Source organism: Acomys minous, assembly GCF_964271855.1.
Source record: "Acomys minous genome assembly, chromosome: 13".
Lineage (NCBI taxonomy): Eukaryota > Metazoa > Chordata > Mammalia > Rodentia > Muridae > Acomys > Acomys minous.
In genome coordinates, this window is record NC_140495.1 from 95252634 (window position 1) to 95270478 (window position 17845).

At 43.2% G+C, this 17845-nt stretch overlaps 1 protein-coding gene across 2 annotated transcripts in view; it reads right to left on the reverse strand.

The window, feature by feature from the left end:
• ARID5B (AT-rich interaction domain 5B) overlaps positions 1-17845 on the reverse strand; it is a 178039-nt gene that overhangs the window by 6656 nt on the left and 153538 nt on the right. For both annotated transcript variants that reach the window (XM_084753336.1, XM_084753337.1), the window contains one exon: positions 2580-2778. In XM_084753336.1, coding sequence (XP_084609462.1) covers positions 2580-2778 — 199 coding nt within the window. The remainder of the gene's footprint in view (positions 1-2579; positions 2779-17845) is intronic.

Sequence of the window (17845 nt, forward strand, 5' to 3'; positions counted from 1 at the left end):
CTCCTGGCCTTTCCTTGAGAACCATCCCTTCCTTAAGGAGTTCAGTGAGGTCCCCCCTGGATGCCAGCTACACTCAGACATTAGCCATCCCTTAAAACGCCACCATGTGTAGGTCTTGTTAAAATACTGAAGACATACACAGATGGGGTGTGTGTGTTCCCAGGGACAAGGAATATTCTAAGTTCTTCCATGGCACACCAACTCGTTGCCGTCAAAGCCCAAAAGGAACATAACTCAGGTGAGCAGCCCCCCCCTCCCCCCGCCCCCAATGCAGCTTTTCTACTTGTGGGATGGATACCTCCCGTTTGCAGGAGGTATGGGCACAGTTGAGCCATTTATGATAGAGTCACATAAGCTTTGGCTCTCCACCGTGATACAGCTGACGGGCAAGCCTCGTTCTTCACGGCCAGTGTGACATGCCTCGGTGGGACAGTCACGGTCCATCTGAATTGAGTTGCTCCCCACTCCCAGTCATATCACTAGAACATCCTCTGCTTTGAAAAAAAAAAAAACCACCAACTGCATCATTATCTTTGAGGAAGATTAAATAATGTTGCTTCGGGAGGAATATTTAGGAAAAGTATGTTCAAGGACTCGTACCCGTTTTGTGGCTATTTTCCCTTGAGTATGCGTGAAGATATCCCCAATTACCAGGCATGTGTGATGCCCAAGAGCCTGCCCTTCTTCTTGCATAAGAATTATCTTTTAACGTAATATGAATAAAATATATTTAAAAAAAGAATTATCTTTTAAAGTACAGATGTCATTGCCCCCTCTACACTAATAATCATAATTTGTCTCTTGAACTTATACATTGATCTAAAAGATAAAAATGAGAGAGTGCAAAGGGAAAATTGTACTCAATTCTTCAAAGTTTCTGTGACCTTGGCCTTCACCTACATTGTAATCTGGCATGCCTGTCTATAAATCCCACTTAGGGAGGGATTTGAAAAATCAGCCAACAAAAGGACAAGCATTTGTTTCTTTTTTTTTCCCCCAGAGATAGATGGTGCTTCTAGTATGTTCTGGGTCTGTCTAATGATAATGTCTCCCTCTGTATGTTGTAATCCCTGGGGATAGTGGGCTCTTCACTTAGTGCTTTGCTTCGAAAACATAAAAAACAAAAAACAAACAAACAAAAAAAAACAACAAAAAACTGTAATGCATCGTTAAATGCAGCCCCTAGACCTGGCTCGCAGGTGCACTGAGTTCAGATGGCACAGGTCTATGGAACTCATAGGCCTGGTGCTTACTGAATGGATCATCTCAGAGAGGTTGAGATATCAGGACTTAATAGAACAGACTTGGAGGCTCCAGATACCCAGAGCCCACTTCAGGGAAGGGGGAGTCATTGCATTGGCATGATCTCCTGTGGAGAACCGGGAGCCCACAGCTTTCAGAGGTCCGCTGGGTTCTTTGTAGCTAAGCTGCTCACTCTGTTCTTGGGAGCGGTCACCTCCTGAGCTAACGAGGCTCCACCGCTGGACCGAGGATCCTTCCCCACAGTTCACAAACTCACTGTTTCAAACTTTGCCCACCCAGATGGAGCCACTGAAGGTCAGCTGGCCCCATGATCCACCAGGCATCCTCTGGTGCTTTGGCTGTGGTGTGCTTCTGGTGTCTGATAGAACTGACCAATCCAAAACCCCGTGATAAATCACCAAAACAGCAGACTCAAGAGGAATGGAATGCAAGCCTTAACGTGGAATCTCCTTGCTTTGGGCCCTTTAGGTTGCAAAACTTGCGAATGTTTAGAAGTCTGCTTAAAATTATGAAACTTAATAAAGTTAGGCCTGACTCAGGCTGGGACAGGAGGATTATGCGTTCAAGTCCTGCCTGGGCTATAGAAGGAGTTCAAGGCCAGATTCAGCAACTTACAGAGACCCTTGTTTCTGAACTCAACGATAGAGCTCTGTTACATGCCAAACCTGAGACTTGAGGTTCAGTTTCCAGTAAGGCAAGAAATTAATATCATCTTTTAAAAAATGAATCATCTGAGAGTTGATGTGTGTATGTGTATGAGAGAGAGAGAGAGAGAGAGAGAGAGAGAGAGAGAGAGAGAGAGAGAGAGTTTTAAACTGATATTTAATGAAGCTGTTTCTTACATGTTTACTATAAGCCTAGTTTTTAGAGGCTGTTGAATATCAGTACCCAAATTCCCTCAGGGGTTGAATCCTAGAACATGCTGTCTCTGAAATGTAACTGCTGTTGTTTTGTTTTAAATGGGCAGCAGGATTTTTTTTATTATTATTATTCATGTTGAAACCAAGTGTGTGTGCACACGTGCGTGAGTGTGTGTGTGTGTATGTGTATACTTGTGTGCCAGAAAACAACTTTCCAGACAGAATCAGTTCTCTCCTTCCACCATGTGTGTCCTGAGGCTCAAACTCAGGTCATCGGGCTTGGTGGCAAGTCCTTTTCCTCACTGAGCCATCCTGCCAGCCCAGAGGCTTGGAATCTGTGACTTCTCCAACCAGCCGGGAGGTATTCAGGGACCCAGCAGCAGCTTCTGGGATCTGGAGCCTAGGAGGAAGAGTCTATTTCCCAGGGCAGAGTCTTTGAGAGACACGATGACTCACCTCAGATATATCTTGGGGCTTCGGGGTGTTCTCTTTTTCTTTCTTGTTCTTGGGAATTTCCTGTTTGATGCGCTTGGTTCCGGATACTTTTGTTTTGTTCTCATTTTCCTGCGAATTGTTTTCTTGTTTCCGAGGTTTGATGGGCGGCAAAGGCTTATCTTCTTCCCCCTTGATGAACCTTTCATACGGCAGGATTAACCTAAGAGGAGAGCAGAAGAGATGGTGCCTCAGTTGCTTCCTCCCAATGACGTCATCACTGTGAAGCTTCTTTTCTCTTGCCATAGCACACTGCCCCACCCTCCGTCTGTAGGGCTGCATTCTAAGACTTCTCGTGCTTGCTGAAATTGTCAATAATGTCATGCTTTCTGTGTACCCTATACTTTCCCTTGCACTTCAATACCTGGAAAGGTTTAATTTATAGATTAAGTAGAGTAAGTGATTAGCAGCTGCAACCACTAAAAATAGAACAATTACAACAATGTACTGTAATAAAATTCGCACTGTTTCCAACAAGTCAAGATGGATCTTGTTTTCCAACTACCGCTGACCATGGATGGGTAGCTGAAACCAGGCCAAGCAAAACCATGCATAAGCAACTTGTTGACTGGCCCCGTTACTGTGACATGCATGTATCTCAGAGACTCACTCTATGTAATCTACCTATTATTAAAATGTGGTTATCTGGTCACCTAAATGCTTCTCTGAAAGACTTCTCTCCTTTTGGGTTTTGTGAGTTGACATACCAAGGACACCAATGGAGGTAGCCAAGGTTGACATTGCCACAGTGGCCCATAGCACTCGGCTGATTGCCGGTGACATCAGGAAAATAATGACAGCTGCTGTTCATTTACTGTTCTGTCAAATGTTCATCAAGTACCCACCCTGTGCCAGGCACTGCTCCAGATACTGAAATACAGCCATGAGCAAAACATTCAGAGCCTCTGACCTCATCCAGCTTCTAAGACAGGCTAGGCTTATCATATAAATTGTTCCATATAATCTGCATCACATCTCTTCAGATTATTGTTATTGTTGTCATCATCACCACCACCACCATCACAACCACCACCACCATCATCATCATCATCTGCCCAAGACTAACTAATGAACCTAAGGGTCACAGCATCTATTAGACCCGAGGCTTGAATGTGCTTGCATCTCTGGCCAGAGTTTTCATTTTTATTCACCTCAAGATATAGACCTGACATGATAAATTGGAAAGAAGTTGCTTTCAGGAAACCCAACCCCTAGGTTCAGTGAATATATACCACTGAAGAACAGAATATATAATACTGGCTTTGACACTGCCCCACCTCCACACATTGGAGACCAGTACTTCAGATCAAAGGTCGAGAGGAAGCATGCTCAGTTTGGCTAAGACAGATGTTGTATCCTCTAGCCCTGAAAGGGCTGGCAATCCTATCAGGAGAAGGCCTGTTTTTTTTTTTTGTTTTTTTTTTGTTTTTTTGTTTTTTTTTTTTGTGGGGGTGGGAGGAGGAAGGGTGGGGTGGTGGTGCCAAGTTAGAAAGGGCCCCAGCAAGGAGAAAGCCAGCTAACCACCAAAGCAAGAAAAAAAAAATCAGGGCTGAAAAATTCCGAGCACTTTAATTACATAACTTTTTAAAACAAAGTGCATAAAATTGCTCTAAAAAGAGAAACATCAAACAGCTCTGTTTTTAATCTGTTCCCTTTGCGCCACGGCTCTTGATCTGAACGGGGCAAGAGCTGATGTAATTAAAAGGCATGGATTGCATTACAATCCGAGTTTCGACTTCAGTGATTAAAGTTTTTCTAATGCATTTGGTATGATTAATGACTCACTGTGGGATTAATACAAGACTTGGCCTTAAAAATATGAACCTTAATACAGCAAACATAATTTGTTTTAAATACGACAAGCTGACTCAATGAAGAAAATGTACTTGGCTTAGAAGCAACAACAATCTGTTCAAATATTGGGAATCCTTTATTTTTAAACTAAGACACTCAGGCAAAAAAAAAAAAATCCCGATCTGTTGAATATCTTAAAATCGGTTTCTTATTATGCAATTTGTCTATAAGCTACTTAAATATACACCACTGTTCCAGGTTTCACAGTAAAGACGCGGATAGTCCATTCTGTTCTTTAACACCAAAAGCAAGTAAATTGTGGAAAAGTCAGATGCTGATTTATGGTGTTTTAGGACCTAAATCTGTTTACCGAGCATGCTCAGACAAGGCATGTGCAAGGAGCCATGGATGATACTTTTGAGGCCTCTGTCTGGCAGTGAGCCAGCCACGGAGATCAACACAACCCATGGGGGACAGTTATCTTCAGATCCCATTACAACCTGAGTTTAAACATGTTACAGCTGCTAAACTGGAAACTGCTCTCTTACTGTAGACTTACTAAAATAATATACGGTTGCCAAATACCTGCTTCCCACCAGAATATTACAGTGTGTGTTTATATAATGAAAAGCTTTAACTACGCAGACGAGAGGAAAAAGCAGTCTTGTTCATACTTGAATTTATTCTGTCTCATCTCTAAAGTCCCTGATCTGCTCCCCCCCAAACACACACACACACACACACACACACACACACACACACACACACACACACACACACCCTGATTCTTCTCTCTTTTGTGTTGTTCTGCCAGGGACTTGATCCCTTTTTCAATATTGGAAGGTTTAAAAAAATATTTTTTTTTCAACCAGGAGCAAAATGCATTGAATATTTTAAACTGGAAAAATATTTTAAAATTGATTTTAATGAAAACACATTTTATTGTCGGGACAGATAGGTTTGTTGTGCTTTTGTTTTGTTGCTATGGAAACCAAGGAGCTCAGGAGCCCTGGTATTCCAAGGGTTGCCATTTGTGGTACCTCCCTTCCCCCAGCTCCCTTGTCAAATGGAGATGGTGACATCACAAGGGACCCTCTTTCTTGAGAATGACTACTGAGTATGAGGAGGAGAAGGAAGGAAAGCAGAGGAGGGAGAGACACCTAGGGAACCCAGGAAGACCCTTAGTCTGGATTCTGACAGTCCTGTGCTAAGCTAGCTCTCTAGTGTATATTAAAGAACAACTTGATTTTATTTTACAATTTTGCAAGTTCATGAGACTGGGCAATCTCCCCCCCCCCTTTCTGTGTGTGTGTGTGTGTGTGTGTGTGTGTGTGTGTGTGTGAGTGAGAGAGAGATCATCTTTTCTCATTTTGGCTCAATTTAGCAGCTGATGAGCCTCTAGCAGGACAAAATATATTTCACTTTGTTGGTCAAAAGCCTGAAGCCAGGAGGCAGGAAATCAGGAATTACATGTTTCTTGTATCTGAGAAGAGGTGTGACTAAGGGTAAAACTGAGTCCAAACATAAGCTCTGCTTGTTCGCAGCTTCCAAAGGGGAGCGCGCATGTGTGTGTGTGTGTGTGTGTGTGGTGTGGTGTGTGTATGTGTGTGTGTGAGGTGTGTAGTGTGTGTGTGTGTGTATGTGTGTGTGTGTGAGGTGTGTAGTGTGTGTGTGTGTGTGTGTGTGTAGTGGTGTGGTGTGAGACCGTCAACTGAATGTGCTTTTTTTTTTTCCCCACTTCTAAATCAATTGAAAGATAATTATAGTCACTCAGGAGGAGAAAAAAAAAATTAAGTTCCTAAAATAAAACAAGAAAGGCAGCAGTTAAACAGAAAGCAGTAGAAATAGGAGCCCTGAAGAATGGCCACACCCCCGCACCGTGCATAAACAAGCCCTGCTTCGTACAGTGACTTCCGTTTGTTGTGATTTCCTTGAGTGTTTTTGTAAGTTTCTCTGTTCACGGTGCAGCACAATTACCCCACAGGATGTGATCTTATCATCTGATTATTAGAAGTTTTCTTTACTGCACAAGTGGACGAAAGCTATTACGGGTTTCTGAACATTCCAGTGCTCAACGCAACACACGTTATCATTAAAAAACAGGCTAGCTGCTATGAGATCAGCGTACCCCAATACAGGAAGCTGTGTAGGTTTGTATCCTATAAAAGGATGTGGTGTAGTGCAACAAGCCTGCGCCCCTCGGAGGATTGTTTCTCAAATATTTGTAGGACAGCGAAGATTTAATCAGCTTCGAAACTGTACAGATAAAAAGCAAACATGCATGCCCCCCCCCACTCCCTGTGAAAAAAACGTATCCATTACACAGAAGAAATGTTTTCCTTGTGCCACAACTCAAAGAATGTATGCTGAGTCTTGGGTGGGTAGGACTTGTGGGAAGGAGGGAAAAAAAAAAACCATACTCATTAGTAAATCCGTACAACCCCTCCTCCACCCCCCACTGCATTTAGGTTAGAGATTGGAAGCCGGGGGAGATAAATGGGCCTTTCTTCTTGTCCAGATTTCATATTTCAGATTAGCAAAATGTTTATTTACGATGCCATTAATGGATGTGAAGTAGGTAAGCCATTGCGTATTAAGAAAAAAAAAATAATAGCTTTTTCCCAGGCATAAGATTTGGAACAGCATGAGGTTTTATTTTTCCCCAGGAATAATACAAGAATAACATTTTTCCACCTCAAAGCAGAAACAGTAGGGGAGTCTTTTGCTATCACAGAGATCCTTATTAAATTCACTCACTGTGAAAAGGCAGAACCCTCACTCTCCTTGTTCTTCTTCTTTTAAAAGAAAAAAATAAGGAAGACTTTAAAAAAAATCAACCCAAGTTAAAATTAACAAATCAATGGCATTATAACCTTGATTTATTAAATGTCTGAGCCAGTAAATTATCATCATACCAAAAAATCGCTGGTTGGAAAATACTGTGGCTTCGCTAAATCTTGAGTTGAATCATGGCGCTCAGCACACTAGGGTTTTTAGATGTGCCTCGTCTGATATTATAAAATATTCAATACATTTCTCTACAGCGGAAGTCAGGGGTCAGCAAATCTATTACTGTAATGTAAGGAATCTGGCAACTTGCCAGCTCCCTCTCCCTCTTATTTTTTTTTTTTTAAACACTGAAGTAGATAATTTTATATTTACAAAGTCTGCAATCCTTTGAGGCTTTGCCTCTCTTTCTCAAGGGGGGAAAAAAAGCAGCAGGCTGGCATTAGAGAAATGTATATTGCATGTCTTGTCATTTACACTTCATACAAAAGAAGAAAAGACCCTCATATTTATTAAGTAACACGCCCCCCCCCCTTCCCTGTCAGCGGAGGGAAAACAATGCCTGCTGTGTCTCGTCCTAATGAGTGGCCGCTAATGTCTCCTGAATCGATGCATATTTGTATGGAAGGACTGAACTTTTGGGCCAAAACATTTAGCAAATGGTGCTTAAGAGGAAAAATGAGAACCCAGCTATTTATAGCGAGCTCTGAAAAGGATATTATAATAATGTCCGGAACTGATTCAATTCAGAGAATTAGGGAAGGGAGTGGGAGTTGTCTTTAGGGTGCCTTTGGATCTCAAACCTACCCCAGCTAGCTCACAGGCATGCTCACAGTATTAAACCAGTTTTTTTTTTTTTAAATTCAAGTTTGAATATTTGCTATATATTTTAGAGCAGAACAGGTCAGGGGCAGAGATAATAAGGCTGGTGTGTATGCTAGGCTGAAAACACTACTGTTATCCTTATGTTAGCGGGGGTTTCTTTGCTGCTGTAGAAAAGAAACGTGTTCCTTCCGCTGGGGATTTGGACCTGATCTGACCCCAAATGGACTCATTACATCTCGGAGTTGATTCCAGGCTTGATAAATTCCGAGCCTTGGCCAGACATTTCCCTTCTGAGCCAGAAATTGAAAATATAACTTCACTGTGAAATGTGGGAAGCAATCTCTCATCAAATATGGACCAGTAGAAATTGCCTTTTTCCTTCGTGAAGATGGAGTGTGCTAAGGTACAAATGAGTTCTGAAGTGCTGGCCCGCGCAGGCCGCCCACTTTCCCAGGTGTGAGACCACACCCATGAAAATGGCTGAACAACGTTTAGGCATCAGAGAGCCAGATCAGAAACCTGAGATACACATGTAACCCTGTGATCCTGTGCGGGAAGGAGACGGCCTCTTCAGTGGGGGCAACACACTTGACGACATCGGCAACATGTCATCTGTATCTCTTGTTATGTGTTAATTCAAGCTCCATTTGAAAATGTTCAGATAGATCCTGGGCAAGATTTTTCATATTATGGTATAAATTTTGGTTAAGAGAGGGGAAAAAAGTTAATTTTGTACGTATGTGGGGACCGGCAAGGAGTGAAACAGCAGGAGCCACTGACCTACAGGAGAGACAAATAGCAGACCCTGAGCATCAACTAAAGGAGTGAGGCGCCATATTGGTACGGGGGATGCGAAAATCAAGTCCTTGGTCGAAGTCGAAGTCGACTGAGTGCAGAAACGAACGGTGGGAGAGCGCAACAGAGAGTCTGTGAGGGAATTTGCCTACGAGTTCCTAGGAGCAGGCAGCACTGTGCTAGGTAAAAAGGAGTATTTACAAATGACAACACTTGTGGTCCACGCTAAGACATCATACAAGATAGAGGCCGTGATTTCCCTGGACAAAACACTGGCATTTATCAGAAAGGGGGTCTTCTTCCTGGGAAAGACCAGAGTGAGAGGGCTTGCTGGGACCCCTTCATGACTCTCCAGTTTCCCCTGGGAACCGTGAGAACTCTTTGTTCTTAGGCCTATGGTTATTTCTGACACCCCTCGCCATAGTCCCAGAGTAGTTGTGATGAGCCTAAGAGAGCAGAGGTTGTGTCATCGTAAACCCAGCAAGATGATGGCTTGGCTCCCATCAAGAAGAGCCACTGTGGACGACGTAGCTAAGGATGCTAGGTGCTCTGAAGTGGGTTTATAAGGACCTGGGGCAGGTAGAGGCAGGGTGGGAAGGTAAGTAGAGAAAGATCAGTTATACTGTGTGTGTGTGTGTGTGTGTGTGTGTGTGTGTGTGTGTGTGTGTGTGTGTGTTGCTATATGTAGAAGCCAGGACCTAGACAATACCACTGATCCATACCCCATGCAGGTTATCCTTACATATTGATTAGGCACTTAGTCCCTGTTAACACCAGGTGTTTTGCATGTCTTCCCTTCAACTTTTATAAAGAGAGTCATTCACATGTATATTATTTTTACCTTCATTTTATGGGTGGTAAAAAAAAATGAGAGTTAGAACTAAATCAGGGTTGTCTTGACTTGTGGGTCATGGCCAATATGCATTCCAGGATAACTAGTATGTGGCCCAACACATTTGTAGATAACAGTGTCATGCTGTACGGTCATTGAGTTGGGCAGCCCTCAACTAGACAGTGGTGCACAGCTATTCAGTCCTGGAATCTGAATTCAACATAGATCTGCTAGGCAGAGCTTCCTGTCTCAGCACCTAGGTGGCCATCCTCATAGACTGAAAAATATCTCCTTAGGTGATTGCACCTGCCCAAGTTAAGAGAGTTCTAGGCTTCTACGAGATTGTCTAAGGCATCAGGGTAAGCCTCTTCTTTTTCTCATAGGCAATGGGCCTATGGCGTCAACATGGCCATTGGCCATTCAACAAAGGGTCAACCCATCGCATCAGAAGCAACCCGCAGTTTGAGACAATCTCACATGTGCCACAATAGGCGTGCCAAGATGCTTCAAGGTGGGTTGATCTTGTTTATGAGGGCCAAGTCTGTTAGGAACGAGGAGGCAGATTCAAGACTGCCTTCTCCGTGCTACAGGGCCATTGCTTCCCAAGGTCTCTCTAATGGAGCTCTTCTCAGCCTGGCTTTGCAAATGGTTGCTCACTACTTCTGAGGATCTCCCATGTCTAGATAGATGCTCTCTCCATGCCTGTGAAATGAAGGCCACACAATGGAGGAAGCTAGAGAGGGCTTCAAGAGGCTGACTTGATGCCCCCAGAGATTAAAAAAAAAAAAAAAAGGGTAGTAATCATTCTTCTCAAAGAGAAAACAAGGACTAACTCTGACTGGTGTGACATGGGGCCATTTCAAGGGCAGGGGAGCACCATTTCAAGAATAATCTATAAGTATCACTGGTGCTGTCAACATCCTGTGCCCCTCAGAAGGGACAGCAGAAAAGTCCACTGAGGGCTTTCACATTAAGTCCGGGGCATGCTAGATGGCACCCCCTAACACCCTCTTTCCCCCCTTCTCCTTATCCCCCACCCCCACCCCAGTGCCAGGTTCTGAAACCTTCCCCAGTTTCACACAGCACTCATGACTTTGGACAAACTTTGTAACAATGTGTACAGAAGCACACAGTGTTCCAAGAGATCTTCAGTGGCCAAGCTAAAGATATATTTTAATGGTAAACAATCGCATTCTTTTGTCATCTGAGCTTTTTCTCTCCCCTCCAGCTTTCTCTTTTGGAAACATGCTTCCCGGATTTTCAATAGTCCCTTTGTGAAGGCATGTGCCGGCTACTCTCGAAATTGAAAAGATGTTTGTGCAGTGGCATGCTTGAGAATACGGTTACTTCATCTTAATGATAAAGCCCGGAGGAGAGAAATTCAGAAGTAGAAGCCTCTTGTTATTTATCAAAAAGAAAAGGGGGCTAAGGCACATATATAACCTATTCTCAAATTTAAATTCATGCTTGATAAAAAACTACCAATAACATTAGAGTGGACTTGTAACTCCCAGCGGCAGGGAAGTGGGTGAAGGAGAGAAAGGAGACAATGAAAGACTTGGCTAGGGGAGGAGTGTTGTTTGGCAAGCTTTTGGCGGGGAGAGGCCAGAGAAAGAACTTGCCATGGCTTCCTCCAGCTCAGCAGACAGACAAGCCTGAAGAGTGAGAGCCGGAGGCTGTTTCTACCCTCAACACTATAAACTCCAACTTCTATTCATTACAGCTTGAACCCAAAGGCAAATTTTAAGAAATTTTTAAATATGAGGGGTTTTTTTTTGATGCTGTTGCCTATGTTTATAAAAAAAATAATTAAAAAAAAGAATGCCCTGATATCTGGCTAGAATCTTGATTTAGGGTTTTTTGTTTTGTTCTGGGTTTTTTTTTTCCCTGTTTTTTTTTTTCTTCAAAGTTTTTTTTTTTTTTTTTAAATATATAAGCATTGGGAAGTTACCAGAACACTTTAGGAATGCTGAGCAATCTGAAGTGTGAGGCTGTTAGGATGAATACCTGACTGCTGGCCTGGGTGGAGAAATTCTTTCCAGATGACCAAAGGTCACTCCACTGAGGGAGGTGGACACCTACCAGATTCTGGTCTGTCCAGAGAGTGAGCCTGGAGGGGCGGGAAGGGGAAAGGGAGGGGGTGATACAGGCAGGCCAGGAGCAGCTAATGCAGCAGTTAGTTGCCGTTGCCTCTTTGAGCTACGGGGTGTCAATAAAGGCCACCTGGACCTCTAGTATTGAGGGGACAGGGAGAACCTGCCTGGTGACACTGTTGCCGAAAGAGGAAAAAGAGAGAGTCTACCCTCTTGGATTCCCATGAACGAGCCGGTGGCAGGAAGGCAAATGAAAGTCTGCTGACTGGCAAGTGCACTCCGGATGAGAGATGGAGTAAGCTACCTGTTGAATCAAATCTCTGGACAGTGAGAGGACAGACTATCATTAATGTGCCTCTGAGTCACACAGTCAGGAAACCAGGCCTTAGAAATCATAATCTCTTCCTTTGCTCCTTTACAGGCATTTTTAAAAAGGGGCTGCCTTTTTTTTTTTTTAATAAATTTTAAATTCATTGTATCATGTGTTCTCGGTGCCAAGTTGGGAGTTACTACTGGGCCTTTCATGGGATGTGACATCACACGGTCCTTACCCTAAAAAACTGTTTGGCTCTGCATTCAATGGTGGACTTAAGTTCTAACCCTACCTCTCCTTTAAGGCCCACTTCAAAAATCCTATATCCCGCAGCAAGATGTCTCACGGTGGGTGGAAAGTCTCTCTTCTTTGCTGCCTCTTTGCACTCCTAAGCATTACACATCTGTTTTCTAAAGTCTTAACTATCTAAGTATCTTCCCCGGCTCATGAGTCAGACCTCTTGCTAAGTTAGATAAACCAGGAATTTCTGCAGCTTTAATGAAGCCAAGGAAGTCCCTGCTATCCGGTGAAGGATCAGAGGCTGTGCCTGGGTTTCCGCAAGCCAGTGCCTCCTCAGCAATCTCTGCCACCAGTGCACCAATGGATCAAAGCCACCGGAGTCTGTGACCATGGTGGGACGCAACACTTATCTAAAGACCCCAGGAAAGAGCTGCTTTTCTGGTTTTCCAACCTGCTCCCTTCTGCTACTTGGGTAAAATCTACTAAAAAATGAGTTGTTAAGAAAATAGAAGGCGGGTATGGTAGTGCACACCCTTAATCCCAGCACCCAGGAAGCAAAGGCAGGTGGATCGCTGTGAGTTCAAGGCCAGCCTGGTCTACAGAGAGAGTCCAGGACAGCCAAGGCTACACAGAGAAACCCTGTGTCAAAAAACCAAAAAAAGAAAATGGAAGTTCAAAAGACGCACATAATACAAGCCCTTATTTATTTATTTATTTATTTTAACATTCAGTGAACACAAAATTACTCTGCTTAGATCCAAAGTGACTTCACAGAGCTTACCTGTAGCTGTCCTGGTTCACTAAGCTTTTTTATGGGCTGGTAACAAATAGTTACCATGGGTAACACATGGGTCACACACTAGAGCAACCGTGTTGGAGGAGGGGCTTAGGAACTTCATGTGTATAAGATCCTGGGCCCCGTCTGTGACTTTCTCAACTGTGTATTTATCAGTTTGAAGGGTGTCAGGGATGCATGGACTTGTGTCCTAGACATGAACAGAGCACGGACTCACCTTGACTTTCTTGACTTTAATTCCCTTGGCTTTTTTCCTAGTTATGATTAGCTGAGTTTGTTTGTTTTTTTGTTTTTGTTTTTGTTTTTAAGAACCTGAAAGATTTTGGAATCTGATTTCTGAGCACAGTACTTATCTTTACCCAGAGCACAGAGGCCCCCTCATTTTGCCCCTCACCTTCGGAAGATCAAGGCAGACCCTCTGGGCTGTCTGTCACTCACTTTCTGCCCCCAATGTCTGGCTTGTGTGTGGCTCACCCTAAGTGGATCTCTGCAGTACGCAGTTTGAGCCTCGTGGACTGACAGTCTTGACCAAGGAACTCTTCCAGGAAAGCAGGTTAGAGTTTGAAATTGGGCATTATGCATGCAAGAAGATGAAGTGTAATTGCTCATTTCCCCCACAAACACATTTGCTTGTGATTTTGATGTCCTAAATACTCAGAAGAGCGCATCACAGAGTGCTTTTGCCTTGATGCTCCTTCTTAAATTCCCTAATAACAACTTCATGTGTTCCATGCAAACAGACCATGTAATTTATTCAAGAAAATTAAAACCAGTAATCTAGTATTTTGTGTAAAAATTTCCCCCTTCTTGTGCTTCAAAAACCTTAAAAAATTTTTTTAAAGAAAATTTGCATATGAAAACAAAGCCTTTAAAATGAATTACTATTCCAGAAAAACCAAGCTATGAAAAGTCCACAGAGGTAGCCATTTTTGTTTTTGTTTCTTAGCTGATGAAAGAAAGAAAGAGAGAGAGAGAGAGAGAGAGAGAGAGAGAGAGAAGAAAAAAAGAAAGAAAGAAAGAAAGAAAGAAATTAATTCAGGGCATCTTCAGGGTTAGACAAGAAAGAAAATGTGGTACTTAGCAGAGCTCTTTGCCCAGGAGAACACAGACATTTCCTTGGCGTCATCATCAACAGTAACTTAATCTATAAATCTCAGCAAGAAATGTTGAGAGCAGCCACGTCTCATAAGCTTTGCTGAGTTTGAGACATCTACATAGCAACAGCCTCGCGATGGGAAAACACGAAGGCTTTTTATATTGGTAATCATCTGTAACATGAGCAATTAAGTACAGTACTAATGGACTATGGCCAGGAGCCTGGTACTCATATTAAAAACTGACAGAGATGAATAGGTTTAGAAGCAAAACCAGGCTGACAAAGACATTTTTATGAAGTGCTTGGACCTATTTGATTTAAACCAATCAGAGACAAGTTTGGGCTCGTAGGGCCCTCAGCGACAGCAAGGCATTCACAGCCATTGTACAGTCTCTCTGCTATGGCTTAAATAAAAACACCCATTGATTCATTTCCACAGCCCGCACTTTTATTATTGCACTCATTAATAAACCCAAAGTGCCCAACTAATAATATACAAGTAACATTTAATGAGGAACTGGCGACTTTTTTTTTCTTGTAGTGAAACAAAAACATTTACTGGAATCATGAACCACACTGCATAAAAAATACATCAGTAGGTAATGTGATGGAGATCACTTATTCCTCTATCATTTTCTAGGGGAGCAGCGGCGGGAGGGAAAATACAACTCTCTCTACATTAGAAGAAAAAAAAAAAAGAAACCACTGGAAGCAACTGGGGAGATGACTCAGAGAGTATGGGGACCAAAGTTCAAAATCTAGCACCCATGTAGAACTTAGTAACAGCAAAATACTACTGACCTCAAGACTGTGGGTCAGAGACTGTCAGATCCTTGGAGCTGCCTGGGCTAGCTAGGTGAAAAGACCCTGTCTCAAAGAGTAAGGCAGGGGCCAGAGAGATGGTTCAGCAGGCGAAGCCACAATTTATCATCAACCCTGAACACCTGAGTTCAATGCCAAACATTGTCCTCTGACCTCCACCCCAACTTGTATGTGCATGCGTGACTGCACACATGCATGCACGCGCGCGTGCACACACACACCACACATAACACCACACACACCACACACACACACACACACAATGAGAGGAAATAGCAGCAGCAGAGAAAGAAGGGGTTCAGGGGTTCTGACTCAGCTCTGGAAGGCTTTTAGAAATTCACCACAAAGTTCTGAGTTCTCTCAACTTCCCAAGCCTTCTTGAAAGTGGTGGCGTTTCCCTGAAGCAGCCAGGCATTTTCTCTGTGGCCATACAATCTGTAAACCTTAAACCCCTACCCAGATCTAGCCAATGGACAGAACACTCTCCACAGTAGAGTGGAGAGTGGGATATTACTTTCTCACATACTCTGGTGCCTCACCTTTGACCATGTCCCCTTGAGGGGGAGACCTGGTGGTACTCAGAGGAAGGACAGCAGGTTACCAAGAAGAGTCTTGATACCCTATGAACATATACAGGGGGAAGTAATCCCCCTGAGGAACAGTCTTAGGGGAGGGAAATAAGGGGAAAATGGGAGGGAGGGAAGAATGGGAGGATACAAGGGATGGGATAACCATTGAGATGTAACAAGAATAAATTAATAAAGGAGAAAAAAACATAAAAATTCTTTTCTCATAAAAAAAAAAAAAAGAATGGATGAGCCTGAGGGCATGGCTTTAGCAAGAGGCCGGATTGATTAGAGTGTCCTCTGTCCTCTGGGGGAACCAGTGAAAGAGCAGAATTCAGAGCAGTATGTCCCAGTCTCTTTTCCATATATGGCCCTTGGGATTATTAAATGGCATTGTCCTAGTTTGCTTCCTATTGTTATGACAAAAATGTGACCAAAAGCAACTTCCAATCATGAGAGGAGCCAAGGCAGGAACTCAAGGCAAGAACTGAAGCAGAGGCATGCGACTTATTAGCTTGCTCCTTTGGCTTTTTTATACAACCCAGGCCCTCCTTTCCAGGGGTGGCCAGCCCCTATGGCCTGGGCCCTCCACATCAATCATTAATGAAGAAAATGCCCAACAGATCTACCCAAAATCTACTGACAGCAATTCCTCAAAAGAGATCCTTTTCCCCCAGATAACTAACTTATGTTAAGGTCCCTAAAATCAGCCAGTACAATCATGGTTGGTTTGAAAGAGAGTGGTATTCATGTATGCATAGTCTGCATTAAAAACCCATGATTTTCATGATTATTAATTACTTATTGTTCATAGCATTCTTTGTAACTGATCAGAAGGCCACAGAAGTCTAGATAGAAAAACAAAACCAAAAACAACCAACCAAACAAAACCTCAAAAAAAAAAACTAAAATACAAACACACACACACACACACACACACACACACACACACACACACACACACACACACAAACCCCAAACAAAAAAAATCCCTTAACTAGACTGAAGTCATCGCCTACAGTGAATTCTCTGTGCTGAAAACTTAACATGGCTTCCAGTCTACCCATTGTACCCAAACTCAAACACTGACCAAAGAAATTCCATTGCATTCAAGACTGTGTTATTGATGACACCCCCCTGAGTAACACACAGCCAGGGGCTGGAGACCCAGCTCAGTGGGGTTAAGAGCACCACTTGCTCTTCCAGAGGATCTGGGTTCAGTTCCCAAGGCCCACATGGTAATTTTTAACTGTCCATAACTCCAGATCTGATCTACAGGATCCAACTTCCTCCTCTGGCCTCTGTAGGCTCCTCCACACATATATGAGGCAGAATACTCATGCACATCACTGAAGAACAATGAAAACACACACACACACACACACACACACACACAGAGAGAGAGAGAGAGAGAGAGAGAGAGAGAGAGAGAGAGACAGACAGACAGACAGACAGACAGACAGACAGAGAGAGAGACAGAAACAGAGACAGAGAGATTCAATCCTTCCCACCATCCCTGGTGTTACCTACGTTTGACCATGTGATGCTTTGTAAAATTCACTTAATTATGTGCTCATTTTTCGAACTAGCTGCAGCTAATGTGACTCCTTCTGCCAATTTTATTTGTCATTGGGTCCTCTTAAGAGTAATGGCCCGGGTACTGGGAACTTTTGAAGAGGAGAAAGTGTATTTTTATGTTTCTCATGCCATGATTTGATTAGAGGCTCCTAAGCCAAAGATAAGTAGGTTATGGTAGCCTCCAGCACTGTGGGCAGAGCCGTCACCCGGGAAGACATTGTACCGGGGATCAGCTGCCCGGTACAGTGGGTAACAAGAGTGTGTGGGCTTTGATGTTAAGTACTGAGAGAACGAACAGTCACATTTATAAAAAAAAAAAAAACCAGTGCTGCCAAGAGCAGTAATTTGAACATCTATTATTGATGTTTAAGAATCCTTCTAGATTACCACAGGGCCAGGGCAATCTCTTGGGAATGCTCCATGGGACATTTTCATGAGGTACTAAACCCAACTCAATTTACTTCAATTATTCTCAAACGAGCATCCTAACTTTTGTTAACTGGCCACTTAGTTAAAAATGAGATACGGATCAACACACCCTTGGACTTTAAGGGAAGGTGATGACCATCTACTGTGTCAAGCGGAGTTAGGAAGGATGCTACATATGACCCACAGGGGATGTCATGGATGTAGGTTAAAGTTGGATTGGTAATGGGCTATGAGAAAAGTAACCAGTAAGTTGAATATTAGCGT